At 37.5% G+C, this 17,984-nt stretch overlaps 2 protein-coding genes across 4 annotated transcripts in view; both read left to right on the top strand.

The window, feature by feature from the left end:
* LOC122640749 (disease resistance protein RUN1-like) overlaps window positions 1–350 on the top strand; it is a 49,390-nt gene extending 49,040 nt beyond the window's left edge. For all 3 annotated transcript variants that reach the window (XR_006329740.1, XM_043833994.1, XM_043833993.1), the window contains 2 exons: window positions 117–200; window positions 315–350. The gene's annotated coding sequence lies outside the window, so the exon portion shown is untranslated. The remainder of the gene's footprint in view (window positions 1–116; window positions 201–314) is intronic.
* Window positions 351–3,708: 3,358 nt separating this feature from the next.
* LOC122639034 (disease resistance protein RPV1-like) lies at window positions 3,709–15,592 on the top strand. Its single transcript, XM_043831873.1, has 5 exons — window positions 3,709–4,223; window positions 11,805–12,945; window positions 13,246–13,536; window positions 13,635–15,116; window positions 15,240–15,592. The coding sequence occupies exons 1-5, from the start codon at window positions 3,709–3,711 to the stop codon at window positions 15,588–15,590; spliced, it is 3,780 nt and encodes a 1,259-aa protein (XP_043687808.1). The 3' UTR covers window positions 15,591–15,592.
* Window positions 15,593–17,984: the final 2,392 nt, after the last annotated feature.

Raw genomic sequence — 17,984 nt, 5'->3', positions numbered from 1 at the left:
TTGATTCCTCAATCTTTCTCTTGGATGGCACAAAGTTGCTTGTAGTTCAGCCTCTGTCTGTTTTATCATTTGTACTAGTCACATTTTTGTTTGATTACATGTGCCCTGCCTTGCAGTTTGATCAGTGACAGAAATCCATGGGCCTTCCTACAAGCGATGAGAACCAGAAGCAAGAGATTCTCAAGAAATTCATGGCAGAGGTAAAGAAAGATACATGCACACATGTGAATTTTCAGCCTTGCATGGTGAGATTTTTGTTTCATTTCCTGTTGTCAACACTGAGTTCTGATTGCCTTTGCTCTTTGTTCATGTAGCATCCAGAGATGGACTTCTCAAGGGCAAACTAATCATAGACTTGTTTCTCTTAATACATAATTGTTGAGGGTTGATGTCTTGTATTCTGTAATTTGGATTGTAGGCAGCCTCCGAAGGACCGTTAAGTTTTCCTTATAAATTTTTAACGATGAAGGTTATTACGGTTACAGGAAATCTTTATAAACACGAAGAGGTGTGAGGAAGAGAATGTGTTACCCTTTTTCCTTTTCTAGTGAGGAGTACTCTCATCTCTCTATGGATGTAGGCACCTTGCTAAACTACGTATATTCTTACAGCATGGTTGTTTGATTGTTTTACTTTCTATAACATGTTTTTGTTGCATCGTGTATAGGTTCCATTTCTACAATAATTTTTGTATTCATATGGACTTGATATGGGGGAGGTTGCTTTTTGATGAATTCTCAAATCATTTTTTAAAGTAGTAGTATTAGGGCTTTTTCTCTTTGCTTGATGGGTTTATTTAATGTTATATATTTACATGTTTACAAAAGTTAATAGGGTAAATTATAAGTCACCCCTTGGTTTTCAAACGGAACTGAAATCACCCCCTGATTTTTGAAAATACTCAAATCATTCCCTCTATTACAAGTTAATCTCTATCGTAAGTTTTTTATACTGATGTCAGCTAGTTAAATAAATTTAAATCCCTAGACTACTCTTGACTAGTGTTGATTTAAGATTTACACTTAACTAAAAACCCCAAATTCTATCTTCTTCCTCATACCATGCTATTCCTCACCTCTCCGAGTCCGACTCCATGTTACTGCCACTGTCGTTGCAAGCCCCATTGCAAAATCACTGCAAACCTCTCCCCTTAGCGACCCTTGTAACCCACCCTCACTGTATCCCACCATTACATCCCAACCCAAGCCACCCAACCAATACATCTTGATCTGCCACCATCCTCGCCACTCACTGTGTTCCACCACCTCCCCCTTTTTTTGTTTTTCTTTTTTAGCCTTTAGTCCCTGTCAATCCACTGGTGGAAGGAGATAACACGAGAAGAGAGGCGGCAGATGCCCTCAAAGCTGTCCATCATAATGATAATCAAGCTAATCCTCTGTGAAATTGCCGCCATTTTCACCCTCATCGCTTCCTTCATTTACCTTCTCGGTTTTATGGTATCGATTTCGTCCAATCCTTCATTTCCCGCACCTCTCATGAAGCCTGGGATGTCGATGAAGACAATGAGCAGTTTCTCATTGAAGAAAATACCCGCCGTGGCCCTTGCCCTATTGCCTTAGATCTCTCCATCACTCCTTTGAAGATGGAGAGTGATAGAGAAAAACATCGGGAAAGCAAGAAATTTAATTTGAACTTTATGACATCCCCTCAACTTCCTTCAAAAGGCGTGAAATTCGAAAGATAATTTGGACCCATGTGCAAACAACGGTGAATGACGGCGCGATTATGAAACACTCATAGGGGTGAAATCGTTCAAATGCGGAGTTCAACCCAAAAAAGAAAACGGATCTTAATCGGTACCCCGCTTCGCCAGGTATTAAAATTGATCATCAGCAGAACATAATAAACAGGCAAAGACTGTAAATGACCGAGCATACGAGCCAAGGTGCCTCTGCACGTGATGATCGGATAATTCTCCCCATACCTCACTCCAAGTAAGGGGAGTAGGGGGCAAATGATATACCACATTTTATCTATCCAATCCCTGCTTGACACGTGAACCGACTTGGGTTACAAGTAACCAGCCCTTAACCAGAAAAGCGGGGGCTATGGACGAGACAGTTATGTAGGCCTAGACACGACAACAAAGTCATTGAGAACCTCCAAGTGGGTATAGACTTATAACCGTAATTCACGTGCAAGAAAAGGAAAGATCCTGAGATCTGAGGGGAGAATCCCCCTTTTTGCAAGGGTTTCCTAATCCAAGCATACAGGGACCACCTTACCAAAAAGGAAATCCCTCTGGCGGATCCAAGAAATATCATGGATTGGGAATGAACCTGTATAAATAGGGGTCCTAATACCCGTGTAATTCATTCTTGGATCAATAGAGACATCAAGAAATATTAAAGAGTAGTCTTCGTTTTCCATAATCTTTTCTAGCTCAGGCTAGCTTGAGAATTGCAGTGTTTGAAGATCTTTCTTCGGGCATTATTCTTTGTGCATCACTTACAAATATGCACCCTCTTGGACACATGGTTCAAGATTTCACGAAATATCACTGATATATTGGAATATTTCGAAAATCTCGACAATATCGAGACGAAATGGCAAGGCGAAATGGAAAAAGTTTATATTTCGGTGATACTTCGGCGATATTTCTTGTGAGTCTTACACTCTTGTGAGTTGTGAACTTGTGACTTTATATATTGACTATTGACTATTATGGAGTTTATGAGTTATGAATTATGACTTATGGGTTATTTTTGTTTCATTACTTTGTTTAAATTTCTTATATATCTTTTAATACTTAATCAATGTGAATTTAACTATTTATACATCAAGGTCGGCGATTGTATACTGTCAGTCAGCGACTGTATACTGTCAATCGAAGTGTGCAAACCTAAAACACCGTTTTGAGTTCATTTTTTTTTTTAACAATATGAAGGTTTAAATGTGTTTATTTAGCTTAAATAAGGACATACATGAAGTATTAGGCCTTAATATGATCATAAACCTATCAAGATGGAGTGCCAAAATATGACAAAAAAAAAAACATATTTTGATGATATTTCGATATATTTCAAATATTTTGGCCATCTCTATCAGCCTGAGATATCGACATATCACAAGATTTTAAACTATCCTTGAAAATATGAAGATAAAAGAGATTTGTGGGCGACACCTTCTCTCTTATCCCAAATTTTTTTTTTTTTTTTCGATATAATCATATGGAACCGTCCCGTTTCATTATCTTTTACAGTCTAGAAAACAAATAATATGGAACGTCGATCCTCATTTCAATCGAACGATTCTTATTTTTCAATTAAAGACAAAACGTGGAGTTTTATTTAATACGTACTCAGCTTTACCAGAAAAAAAATAAAAAAAATAAAAAAATTTACGGTACTCAGCCAACCACGAGTAAGCTACGAGCCTATAAGTGTGTGTGGGTGGGCAGTGGGCAGTGGGTGAGTGGGCCTGTGGATCTAAAGAGTGTCAATACAGCCGAAAGTTTCCTTTCAATTTCCAATTGTCAGGCACGTACCCTCTACTTTTCGAAAAAAGCACCACAGCATTTTTGTAAGGCCAGTTGTCATGTCGGGTATGAGCTGGATGGATGTCACTAATCATCCCTTGTGATTTTAAAGACCTCATATTTATGGGATTGCTGGTTTTCTCGCAACAGTAAACAAGAAAAAAGAAGAGAACTCCAAAACCATCTGTGCAACTGCTACTACAAGTTTAATGGCTTCATCACGGGCTAGTACTAGTAGTACTACTTCATCTGCTTCCTTCCGCCGGCCTTCACCTTACGATGTGTTTATCAATTTCAGAGGTTCAGATACTCGCACAAATTTTGTCAGTCTGCTGTACAAAGCTCTAATAAAAGATGGAATCAATGCCTACAGAGATAGCGAAGAACTCTGGGAAGGAGAAGAGATTTGTCCCTCTCTTCTAAGAGCAATCCGAGGATCCAGTATCTCGATTCCTGTCTTCTCTAAACACTATGCAGATAGCAAATATTGTCTCTTGAAACTTGCTGAGATTTGGGAATGCCATTTATCTGAGGGACAAACCATTCTGCCAGTATTCATTGATGTTGAGCCACGGGATGTTCGACATCAGACTGGAAGTTTTGAAGGACCATGTGAGGAACGCCAGAGGAAGTATGAGTCTGATGACGTAAAGAGTTGGAAGAGTGCTTTGAAAGAGGTGGGAAATCTAAAGGGATGGCCTCTCAAGGGGGACGCAACTATTGAGTAAGTGATCTTACTGTCACAAAGTTATTATTCTTAAGGTAGTCTTCTTTTTTTGTTTTTTTATATGTTTTTTTGGGTCAACCCTAAGCTAGTCTTCATGTATCATGTTTTTTTTATCTAAGGGGCTTATCTTCTTCTTCTTATGTAGATGTATTAAGTAGGTATATATGCATATCACTTCTTCCATTGATTTAGTATATTTCAGTGATTTTGTTAGAATCTAGTATATACATATGGTATCAGCAGTTGATTAAGCCCCTGAATGTTAGCACTTCTGTTTCTCTATTTCTCTGTATTTTTGTTCCTGAGAACAAAAAAAAAAACAGAATAGAAATACGATTGTTAACATCGGTTCATTTCTTTTGTTCCTAGAAATGAACCACTTACAAAAGGTTGTTGAAAATAGAGAAACAAAAACTTTTATTTGGAACTTCTTTGTTCTACAAACAAAAGGGAGAAATAAAGGAGGGGGGGGGGGGGGTAGAGTTGCTTTTTAATTAGCACAGGTTTATGTGATGGGCAAAGCAGTAATTTCATGTTTAAAATTAAACACCATCTCCAATGCAACTTCAACCACCATTGCCACCACCGCGGCTACCGCCATTGCCAAGGAACATGATTCTAAAAGTTTTAGAAAGTGATTTTCCAAAGAAAATGACTTTTATGATGCCAACTTTGAGGATAGTTTAGAAAATTTTTGGAAAATACTTGCAACAATAATCAATTTAAATAATTGTTTATGGGTTGAAACCTTTGGGCTAGTTGTAGACTTTTATGGTGGATTTTGACACCAACAACTAAACTTGGCCTTGATTCTATTGATTTACTAAACTTGGCCTTGATTCTATTGATTTAAGAGTCTAAAGATTAAAACTGGAAGTAACACATGCAACCCAGATTTGGCCCTAAAGAGGGAACTACTAATGACATTTAAAATTCAACATTGGTTTTTAAGAAGGTTGACTAATTTTCGGTCTATTTCCCATTTTACAAGCAATTCTCTTAGGCCAGATTTGGTATGGTTTCTATTTCAATTTCAGATTGATTTCATGAAATAGATTTTTGATAAAGAAATTGAATTTTTTTTGATTGCATCAATCCAAAATATTTTGAGAATAAGAAATTCATTTGGTAGTTCAATTTCTGAGAATAAATTCTCTATATTTCTTTGGGTGGCGGGTAGTGGTGGTGGTATGATAGTAGGGGCGTGGTGGAGGTGAGACCATCAAGAGAAGAAGGGTGGTGTTTTATTTTTAACATAAATTACTGTTTTGCCCATCAAATTAATCATGTGCTTATTAAGGAGCAAGAGTGATATCAATTTCAATTTCAAAATTGAAACAGCTCATCAGCTATTTCAGAATTTCTATTTCATTGAAATGATGTGCAAAATTCAAACCAAACAATTTCTGAAATAGAAATCACCAAATGAAATTGAAACAAAAATCATACCAAATCGGGCTTTATAAGCAAAGAAAGTAAGTTTTGTGAGGGGAGGACACATGTCCAAATGTTTGAGAGAGAGAGAGAGAGAGAGGAGAATCTAGATTTCAACAATACATTTAAAAAATTGGCAAAAAAAATCTACATAGAAATAATAGGGCAAACATTTAATACGTATTTTAATATGGATCCTCTTTACAAATCTGGGAATATAAATACGGACTTATATAATAGCATGTAGATAAGATAGATGAGTTTTTCACTGCAATTGCCAATTTCTTCATTGTTTTGGTGCAAAACCCCAGCTTTTACGCAGCTCTGCCCACCGTGAGTCCAAGACTCTAACCCCCAACACCCCACAACTCAAAATGAATTAGTTTTTGGTTGGAAGTAATAGCATTTAGAAGCACAAAGTGTATATTTTGCTACTTAACTAGATTAGCACCAGTACATTCAAGAAAAAGAAATACTAGACAACCAACTAGTATGAAATTGACTCATTACAACTAGCATGAAATTGAAGTGCAGCTAGAAAATAAAGCAAATGAAGATTGGGGATTACGTCAAATGAGAAGCAAAACAAATTTAGGAGTAAAAAATTAAACGAAAATACAAAGCCATGCACCAAAAATAGAGGAGCTTCAACTAACCTTTGGGTTTCATCAGATAAGAGAGCCCAAAGCCCTCGTTTATAAAGCGTGTGTGTGTGTGTGTGTGTGTGTGTGTGTGTGTGTGTGTTGGAGTGGGGAGAGAGAGCGTGCGTATGGGGGGAGCGCGTGTGTGTATGGACCCCCTCAGAGAGAGCTTTTGTGCTCATTGTAGCAAAGAGAAACTTTGGAGGACTGAAAGGAATTAGTCCCACATGGAGAAGTTGAAGCTTTAAGATTAGTAGATCAAAGACAGAATATATGAGGTGTAACTTTAGTCACTCTTTGATGGATGACGGCATGGTGAAAATTGAGGAGAGAGAGAGATATCGCCAAGTGACTATTTCAGATATTTGGGGTCTATCATACACAAAGAAGGTGACATAGATGATGATGTTTCACAAAGAATTAAAATGGGATGGATGAAGTGAAGAGGTGTGACTGGAGTATTGTATGATCGACACATTCCTTTAATGCTTAAAGGAAAGTCCTACAGGATTGTTGTCCAACCTGCTATGATGTATGGGGCAGAATGTTGGGCAGTTAAGAAGTGCCATACAGCAAAGCTATGTGTTGCAGAGATGAGGATACTAAGATGGATGTGTAGAAAAATTAGGAAGGATAAAATGAGGAACGTATTAGAGCTGATGTGGGAGTTGCCCCGATTAGCTACAAGCTCCACGAATGTCGTATGAGGTGGTTTGGCCATGAGCAATGGAGGCCTGGGGACACCCTAATAAGGAGTACTGATCTGATGCCGATCGAAGGAGCTAAAAGAGCTAGGGGCAAGCCTAAAATGACCATAGGTGAGGTTGTGAAGAATAACATGCATAGTTTGGGTCTTGTGCTAAGTATGACCTCAGGTAGCGTCTATTGGAGGGCAATGATCCACGTTATCGACACCATATATATAGTTGAGATTTTCTTAGTTTCCTGGACTATCCTCTTTTCTCTTACTTTCATTTTCAATGACTCATTTTTCTTATCTTTTTCTTCATTTTTATTCTTTATCCCTCTTAGTTTCCCTTCCCTTTGTGAGGACCTCAGTTTTTCTCTACTGTTTTTTGAAAGGATCCATGTAACCGACTCCATTTGGTTGGGATAAGGCTGAGTTTGTTGTTTTATAAGTTGAGTAGTGTAGGGGCTCTTGGGGTTTCTATAAATAAGTTGGGATGATGATGTAGGTGTACTGTCTTGGACCAACCCACACCCATTTGGGTATCCAAGTGATGAATGGGGTCCATGGGTTTTTAGGTCCAATAGGATATTTAATTTCTAAAGAGTTTTTTATTAGTTGAGATTGAGATTTTATCTTGTAATCTTTTATGGGTAAATTACACGACACCCCTTGAAAATTGAACGATACTCAACGCACCTCCTGTTTTTTGAAAATACTCACCCATCTTCCTCTAGAGCAACGGTGTTAACTTAATACAATCCAAAAATTTTCTACTTCCCTGTGAAGATAAAAATTAATAAAATTACTGAGAGGGTTAAGTTTTCAAAGAAAAAACTTTAATGGAGTTTTCTAGATCCACGTACACATAGGAACACGTGCAAGTTGCTAATTTTCTTCTGAAGATGCCACTAAGTGTGGGAGTACCTAGGGAGAGGTATTCTAGAGTTGAAAAACCCCTATTTTGATGTGGTGAAGGGTTTTTGATGATTGGTTAATTGTTTTTGAAGATCGTAGCACAGTTCAACCGATTCCTACACATTGGGGGAGACAGTCATTAGTGGGAGTGCACAACAACTCGTGACTCGCAAAACGGATTTATAATGAGAAAGGTATTGCAATTTCAGTAAAACCTTGCAACTCAGGGGCAAAAATGTAATTTTTGAGGGGTTCCGTAACATTTAGAATTGTAATAGGCGGTGGCATGGTGTTCGTTAAGTCAATGAATCGATAAGGTCAAATTTTGACCATTGGATTAAACTTCTAATTTGCATGCAGATTTAGGAGCTTCGACTTCGAATCTTTTCCATTACTTGAATGCGGGTTTGTTTAGAACTTGTTATTTATAATCTATAATGTGGTGTACGATACACATAAATACACCATAGTGAGACTACATGCGGACTACAGATCGACATCAATATGGATTGTTCGATCCATATACAAAACGCAGGCTCGTTTCTGGCTATTATATCCCGCAAACGGGATTGATAACAACAAATAAATCAGAATCTTTTGAAAGTGCATTGTACGACTGAGTTACTCGAAACGTAGAACGAATCAAATGCAACAAAGAGCATCTTCTGTGGCCGTACAGTATAATGGTGTAATACCAAAGTGGTTTTCTGATCTGGTGTTGCGCGGTGCATTGTTATGATTCAAGAATCTGGGATGAGATTCAAGAACCATAACAGGGGGGATTTTCTCACTATTTCAAATAAGTGAGGGACTCCTAAGAAAGGGGCACCAGGGGGGAAGAGATTAAACTATTTTCTTTCATCTTTCATGCTCAATGAATAAAAGGAAATCCCTTTTGTAGGGGTAATACAACCAATCCTTTGTAAATAACAACCTAACTAATTAACCAACATTCTAACTAATCTAATCCTATCTCTTGATTCCATATTCATAACATTCATCAACCACCATGCGCTTGTTCAATGATAGATTCCGCGATGGCATCTTTTGCATTGACCAAAACCCGTGCTTATTCACGCTTCACTGATAGCTACCAAAAAAGCATCTTTTGACGTGGCCGCATCTCAGTCGTAGGAAAAATATATTTGGTGCATCTAGTTACACATTAACTTAATATGCCAGACCAACCAGAATTCCCTAAAAGGTATCTGCGCCATAAAATACCCATTTTAATGAAATTTTTGAGTGTGTTTGCGCCAGCATGCTCGTGACAAGGACGAACTTAACTCCACATATCTTATGGAAGGAAAAACTTCCAGAATGTTCCCCAAATGCATCCAAGCTCTTTCAAACCTCTATCAATTTGTTTGTTTTCGCGCAACAATACAAAAATCATTGTAACTTTTATGTCTGACATTGAAATGACGCAAAATCAGTTACGTAGGAACCAATACTTGACGAACTACATTTTTCATGCAGATCATTTTTCTCAATTCTGCCTTTAAGCCTTCCGAAATTATCTCCAAGCATGCTGCCACTGCACAAACCTATGAAATCAACACTTACGGTACAGGGTTCACCTGCTGCGTCCGCATACTATTAAACACTATACAACAGTGTACTACACTGCCAAACGTCATTATATATGCTTACATGCTTCATTAACTCTGCCAAACATTGTTCGCAGAAATTGAACTATTTGCACTGCCAACTCATTGTCTGACGTGTCAAACAGTGTCAGAACACCTGTAAATACTATGCAACATTAGAACATACTATCAAACACATTCTTACACATGTGAACTGCCATGTCACCTGTACACCATTTCCATCACTGTCTATCGTATTTGACATTGTACAATCTTGCGCACTACTTACACAATTATAGGCTGCCACATATGTTCAGAAGCTGCCAATTCACTACCACAACTGTACTGCCACTGTACAACTTCTCTGTCACCGTCACTGTCACCTTTGCTACCTCTATTACCTGTATAGCCACTGTACAACCATTGTACAATTGTACTTTCACTGCTGACTGACATGTCACACTGTTGACTGCGCTGCCATGTATCACACAATACTCTATCTGCTTCACTATCGCTGTACACCACTGTGTAAGTCTGTCTGTCACACTGACTGTGTTGAGCGCTATAACACCAACATCATCTGCCATATCCCCAACATATTTTTTGTTGTTAGTAGAGACTGTTGATTCTCGATATTGATTAGGGGTAGTTTGGGTATTAAGTTTTATTTGCTTCTTTCTTATTTTCTTATTGTGTCCCTTGGTTCCTTTAAGTGAATATATATTGAATAGAGTGGGAGCTCCAACTCTAAGTAGAAAATTCCCAAGGTTACACAAGCATATCAATTCTCATTGTCCTCTGCTTCTTCTTTTCTCTTTTATTATTACTTACAGTTGTGTTCTACTTCTCTTTCTCCCCATATTTCTATCGATTTTCATGTTCCGTTTTTTTAGAATTTAAGATTGCCATAAGTAAAGGATATCAAACTTTCATGAAAGGAGCTTGAGATACCCAAATACTGTATATCATCATGCTAAACCGTGGGCTTTTGCTTTTATGGTTTTATTTTATTTTATTTTGTCTGTCATGTTTAAAAAGTTTGCTATTTGACTTCAGTTTTGGTAGGACGAAATTTTGGGAATGTTCCTGCTACAAGACTGGCAGCCAAGGAAATGGGATCTTAAGGGGTATTTTAGAAAATACTGAAACCTAAGAGGGTATTTATGAACCCAAAGGGGAAGTGAATTATTCCATTTCCTTGGTTGCTAGCCTTGTAGCAGGAACATTCCTGCTATGGGCGTAGCAGCAAAATTTTTTCCGTTTTGATAGGCTGTTCATCTTACTCAATCCCCCATATCTCAATATGTTTTTGCATCCATAATCTTGATAAGGTGTTCACAAATTTCCACGAAGCGATAAGAGGGGGTATGCTTAGATGTTCATGACCATATATATCTTTTGTTTTGATTTTTCTTTACACATATTTAATATCCGCTTCTTTTATACATTGTTTCCCCCTTTTAATCTTGATAAGGTGTTCACAAATATCTTTTATAATGTCTGAAGATTCCAAACATTATAATTCAAATGGCCACATATTTTTAAAGTTTAGAAGCTGGCTTCTAGAAGCCTAGAATCAGAAGTGCGAGTTTACCAAATATGCCCTTAATAATTCATGTCTCGTGCTTGTGAGGTCATAATAATAGTTGCCAGGTCAGTGCCATGTAGGTAGTGCATGCTTCATGAGTGGATCCACTGAAAATACCCCTGAAAGATCCATTATTTGCTACTTATGCCCAATCCCTATTACATTTTATTCTTCATGATCTCCCCTGGCATGTATTTCATCACACAATCTTACAAAAAGGAAGTTAATTGCCATAAAATTACCTTCCTTAAGCAGCTTATTCTCTGACTTAACAAATTAAAATTACAAATTTTCCCCCAAAAAAAAAAGTTTTTCATTAAAAAAAAATGGTTTGAACAACTTATAATATGATACATCATATAAACATGAAAATATAAACCGTAGTCCACATCCTATCTATATTCTTTCTCGATTAATTGGGTTGAAGGCAATGTTGTTTGGTCCACCAGAGGTTGATGTAGGTTCTTTTCTACATGTGGAGGAACAAGCTACTTGTGAGAAAAAATTTAAAAAAAAACCCTGCCCACCAAAACCTCGACTCTGTACACAAGGTTGGATTTCTCAAATTTTGCCCATACTTAATTTTCATTAGTAGTGCTAACCATTCATAACTTTTCTTTTTCTGTTCCATCAAAAAGTTGAGTAATCTCTTCTTATGTTTTACTAGAGATTTACATATCAATACATGTTGTGATTTACCTTTTAATATGAAAATTGCAGGGATCAGTCAAATTTAGTTGAGATAATTGTTCAAAGGGTTTTGAGAGAACTAAGTAGCACGCCCTTGGATGAATGTAAATACCCAGTTGGAATAAATTCCAGCATAGATACACTACTTTCTTTACTAGATATTGGTTCCAATGGTGTACACTTTGTGGCAATATGTGGCATGGGTGGCCTCGGAAAGACAACTATCGCAAAGGCCGTCTATAATCGCATCTTTAGAAGCTTTGATGGGAGTAGCTTTCTTACTGATGTGAGAGAAGAAACATCACAAGGAAATAAAGGTTTAGTTTCCTTGCAAAACCAACTTCTTAAAGATATCTTGAAAAGGGACCACTACGTGAGCATTGCTTCTAAAGGATCAAAATTGATAGAAAAACTACTTCATGGAAAAAAAGTTCTTCTTATTCTTGATAATGTGGATGATTATGTACAACTTGATGTATTGGCTGGTGGAATCAATTGGTTTGGTCAAGGAAGCCGAGTCATCATCACAACTAGAGATGATGAATGTTTGAATGCACATAAAGTTGATAAAGATATTCAAATATATTATCCTGAAGGATTGGATTTTGGGAATTCTCTTCAACTCTTAAGTTTGCATGCCTTTTCAAAGAATGAACCTCCAGAAAAGTTTAAGCAGCTCTCACATGAAATCGTACGCCATGCTGATGGGTTACCCCTAACTCTTGAGGTGTTGGGTTATTTTTTATTTGGCAAAGATAAAGAAGAATGGAAAGATGCATTAGAAGGGTTGAAAGATATCCTTGATAACAAGGTCACTGGAATGTCGATAAGAAGCTACGATGAAAAGGTCTTTGAAAAGTTGATGATAAGTTACAATAAACTAAGTGATCATGCGAAAACTATATTTCTTGATGTTGCATGCCATTTCACTGGATGGATAGTTGAAGAAGCAATTTCGATATGGGAAGCTTGTGAGTTACGTGCTAGATTAGCAATAAAAGAACTCACTCAAAAGCACCTCCTAAAGATAGAGATGATGAAATTGAGAATGCATGATCAACTTCGATATTTGGGAAGGAGAATTGTCTCAAAAGACAGCTATGGAGACCCCACCAAACGTACTAGATTGTGGTCACATGATGAGATCATGAAAGTATTAAAAAAAGGCACGGTAAGAGACATTTTTCTTGTTCATTTTTTTACTATAAATAATCATTTAATCCTTGGCTATCACTCCATGTGATGGTAAAAAACAGGAAGCAATCACAGCTAATGGTTCGAGTCTAAGCAACCCCATTGTGCAATATAATCTTACTTTGTCATGATAAATTACTACTAATTACAAGAGATTGAATAAAGCGACATAAATATAAAGAGCTTTAAATAAGGTTCTGCGTCCTTCTATATATATACATATATATTTTATGTGTGTGAAATTTTCTTTACTTGAAATACTATTTTTCTGCTGTAGGGAACTCAAATGGTTGAAGGTATCCTCCTTGAAGAGCACTTAGATGATTTAAGCTTTGAAGACTTCTCAAAGATGCCCAATTTAAGATTTCTACAACTTGCCAAAAGGCACAATAACAACATCAATGGGGATTTTTCACGTCTTCCTTCTCAATTAAGATGGTTCCGTTGGTGCTTCTGCCCTTTAAAAATTCTACCAACCAATTTTTTTCATGAGGAACTGGTTCATCTTGATTTATCAAGGAGTGGTATCAAACTAGCTTGGAATGATGTACCTCAAAATAAAGATAAGGTATAGTGCCATTGTATTTTTATTTTGCTTTCACTTGTTAAATTATCAAATTTTAAATTGAGAGTTATATATATTTTATATCATTTCTTGTTTTACAGAGGTTTAAAAAATTGAAGGTTCTTATTCTCGAGACCTGTTATGATCTCTCAGAATCTCCCGACTTCTTCTCATGGTTTCCGTGCTTACAAAGATTGGATCTCACGGAATGCACTCTTTTGAAACTCCCAGATAGTATTTGTCAAATGGTTTCTCTCAAAATTCTCATTCTCAGTAATTGTATGTCACTGAACAAGTTGCCTACATCCATAGGTGATCTAAAACATTTGGTTAAGCTTTCAGTACGTAGGACTAAAATTGAAGGACTGCCTGATGGTGTAGGGCAGTTAGAGAAGCTTGAGACATTAGACGTTTCTCGTTGCAGTAAGCTAGTGAGGCTACCAATATCAATGGGTAGAATGAGGAGTTTGCTTCCCTTTGACCTGTCTGATACTATGGTTGTAAAATTACCAGATGATTTTTCAAAGCTCTCGAGCTTAGAGGTGTTAAGAATGGGCATGGATGAACCAGATGATCAGACAGACTACAAGAGGCTTCAACCACTCCTAATCAGCATGAGTGGTTTTGCTTTTCAGGTTCTATATTTGGAAGGCTACATGAACCTTGAATCTCTCCGAGAGCTTCCCTCCACTTTAACTCGATTGGAAGTTAAGAACTGTATTTCACTGCAGATAATTTCAGATCTATCACATTTGGCAATGTTGGAGGAATTATCACTTTATGATTGCAAATCATTGGTAAGATTACCTTGTTTGTCAAACCTGAAAAGATTGAAGGAATTATTACTTTATGGTTGCGAATCATTGGTAAGATTACCGAATTTGTCAAAGCTGAAAGGATTGAGGAAATTAAGCATTACAGATTGTGACAACCTCGAGGAAATTCATGGCCTGGAAGGAACAGAATCCTTGGAAGAGTTGATAGTGCAAGGTTGTCACAAATTAAGAAAGTTACCAGATATGTCAAACCTGGAAAGATTGAGGTTATTAGACATCAGTCATTGTGAAAATCTAGAGAAAATTCATGGCCTCGAAGGAACAGAATCCTTGGAAGAGTTGAGAGCTGAGGGTTGCAACAAATTAAGAGAGTTGCTGAATTTATCTAACCTGAAAAGATTGGTTGAATTACACATTGATTGTGAAAATCTAGAGAAAGTTCATGGCCTAGAAGGAACAAATTCCTTGGAAATGTTGGTATTGCAGAGTTGCCACAAATTAAGAGAGTTACCGGATTTGTCAAACCTGAAAAAATTGATGGTATTAGACATTAGCAATTGTGAAAATATAGAGGAAATTCACTGCATCGACGGAATAGAATCCTTGGAACAGTTGAAGGTGGAAGGTTGCCAAAAATTAACAGAGTTACCTGATATATCAAACCTGAAAAGATTGAAGAGAATAGAGAGTAACAATTGTGTAAATCTTGAGAAAATTCACGGCTTGGAAGGAGCAGAATCTTTAGAAGAGCTGACAGCATTGAATTGCTACAAATTAACAGAGACAAGGAGGAAGATACATGGGCATGTACGTACTTTTATCTATCTTAATTTCTCTCTGTAACTTTAAAAATGGAGCTTTTCTATGTACTTCAATTCCTACTAGCAGCAACACTATAATTTGCCTTCCCTCTTTATTATTTATATGCAGGGAAGACTTGTTGATAATGTTGGCGAAGGTGGTCAGGGAAGCAACTCAATTGCTGCTGCTGATAATGATGTGATCTATAATCAAGGGTCACCAATTCTGTGTGTTGTTTTTGCATTGAAATCTGGGAAACAAGTGAAGTTTGTGGTTGGTGAGCTATTATCCATCACTCTTGAGATTAATGCTTTTATCCGTTGGGGAGTAAAAAGGGCCTACTTTGAATATTCGATTAGAATTGAGGACATTGAATTCACTAAGAGAGACATAATCTACATGGACCATTTCAAAGGGTTTGATTGGTTTGGGTTTCCGCTGGAAAGCAAAGTTGCTATTGAGGAATTAAGGCAGGGATAGATGACATATTCAGGCACTCAGATTCTCACCATTTCAGTTATTTTGAGACCAACGCCGATGTGAAACTCTGTAAGGTGCTGTTCGAAAACAAGGATTCAGTGCAGCAAATGCCTAACCAACAATCCAGTGCAATATTGGTAGCAGATTTCTTCAGATGGTCAAATGCCGACGATGATGAACAGGTGGAGGAGCAAGAAGATAGTGATGATGATGATGAAGAGGTGGAGGAGGAAGAAGATGGTGACAATGATGATGAAGAGGTGGACGAGGAAGAGGGTGCGTTGAGGGCGGCTAGCAACTACGTCGAAGCTTCCCTTGACGACGAGGACAATTACAAGGCAGCTGATTCAGGGGTATGCAATTGCTTTGTCGCAGTGGTAGCTGTTTGGGATCGTTTTTGCAACTGTTTCAGTACTACAGGGTTTTTATGATGAGGCCCTATTCTCTTCTACTGGTGGTCTCCACTGAAATTCAATATTTTCTCAACTAACAATGGATATGGTGGTGGTTCGTGCCAGCCAAACAGCAAGCACAACCAGGTTAGTTTGAATCTACTACATGCATTCTAATCCAGTATTTAATTTGTTCTCACATTTTATATATTTGTTGTTACCTTCATCTTTGATCAATGAGTGACAGAAGTCATTTCTTGAGGAGGACACCAGACCATATCGAACTAGTGGGAGGTTGCAGAAGTATGTCTCTCTGTTGCGTTAGTCACTTGTTCCCAACACATGGACATTTGATTTGATACTCATTTACTCTACAACTGCAGGACGGCTTGCAATTTGCCGATGTTGTTTAAGAACCAATCATGTAATCTTCTTCAGACTCTTTATATTTATTAAATTTTTTTTTTTCTTTTAAAAGCTGCAAGACTCTCTATGGTGTGCGGTTTCTTTAATTGCTTGATAGCAGGAGCTAGCAAATGAGCAAAGATCTACATGGGTATTCTCCTCCATAGTATACATCAATAACACAAACTGTTGCCGGCTTTGACAGTAATTATATTTATCTCTAGGTGCCATGACAACACAGATCTTCTATGGCACGCTACCCTGTCTTGCCTGTGCTGTGCAGACACAAGGCGACACGCATTGACCGTCTTACCCCCGCTCAGGCAAGGCGTTTGGACAGGAATAAGGCGGTCAATGCGCGTCACCTTGTGTCTGCGCAGCACAGGAGGACAGGCAGCCCACGCCATAGAAGATCTGAATCCGTGCCATGAACTGGATGATTAGAAATTGACAACAATGTGTTTCTATTATTAATACACAAAAAAAAATGCATATAATGCAAAGGATGCAAAAACCTCATAGTTTTTTGTGGAAGTGTTGTTAACATCCTACATGGGTCTCGCGATCGATGCCTCCAAGCCAACCTGGGTGGTGCTTCCCTTTTTTGCTAAAAGGTCAGATTATATTAAAAGAAATAAAAAATTACGAAAGGAGGAAGGAGGGCATGCCTTGTATATTACAAAAAACAACGGATATAATCCCACCTTCGGTAATGCCATCACCAAGAAATCTTAATCCCAAAAATTGAAAAAAATCTATATCTTGGTCTATTAATTGCATTCAAGAATATATCTTCCTTAAGTTGAGTAGGGAGATCTAAATTTACATATGAGGATGAAGATTTAGCCGTTGCCTTTGCCAAGAAATCAACTATACAATTGGTTTCCCTGAAGTAGTGGGTGAACTTCCACATAATGTTATTGAGAAATGGCTTCAGGTAGATCCAATCTTGTTGAATATCCCGTGGCAATAAACCTTTTTACAAAGTTATTATCGCTGAAGATAAATCACATTCAACCCATAGCCTATCAATATTTAGCTTTTTATCTTTGAGGAGACCTTGAATAATACCAGAGTTTTTTGCCTGCTAGTTTGTAGTATTACCAAGGTAGATGCTATGATTGCAACCTCACAGTTCCTTTGAATGGGATCACATGAGTTCAAATGAAATTGTAAATATCGTTTCATCGGTCTATATCTCCTAGTGGTGGTTTGATCTTTGACTGAAAATATGGTGTAAACGTGATCCCCCATCAAAGAAAAATAAGGAGGAGACTGGATGACTGATTGTTTTTCAAAAGAAAAAATCAGAAGAGATAAGAGATGAGTGATTGTTTTTCTCATGTGTGGTTCCCACTTCAAAAGAAAAAAACCAAAAAGGAAGAGAAAGTGAGATGATTGATTGTTAGTTTTTCTCATGTGTGGATGTGGATCCCATCTTACAATTAGTGTACACGCGTTTGTCCTGATCGTTCAAGGTGGAGGAAGATCTCTCTCTCTCTCTCTCTAGATTGAGGAAAATACAGTCTTTGGCTTAAGAGGAAACAAGTGATCTACAATGTCCATCGTCATCAAACACCTCTCATTTTTTCCAATA

The sequence above is a fragment of the Telopea speciosissima genome, chromosome 9 (genome assembly GCF_018873765.1).
Source record: "Telopea speciosissima isolate NSW1024214 ecotype Mountain lineage chromosome 9, Tspe_v1, whole genome shotgun sequence".
NCBI classification, from domain to species: Eukaryota; Viridiplantae; Streptophyta; class Magnoliopsida; order Proteales; family Proteaceae; genus Telopea; species Telopea speciosissima.
The sequence above is the reverse complement of the archived record's forward strand: the minus strand, read 5'-3'. Positions and strand labels throughout refer to the sequence as shown.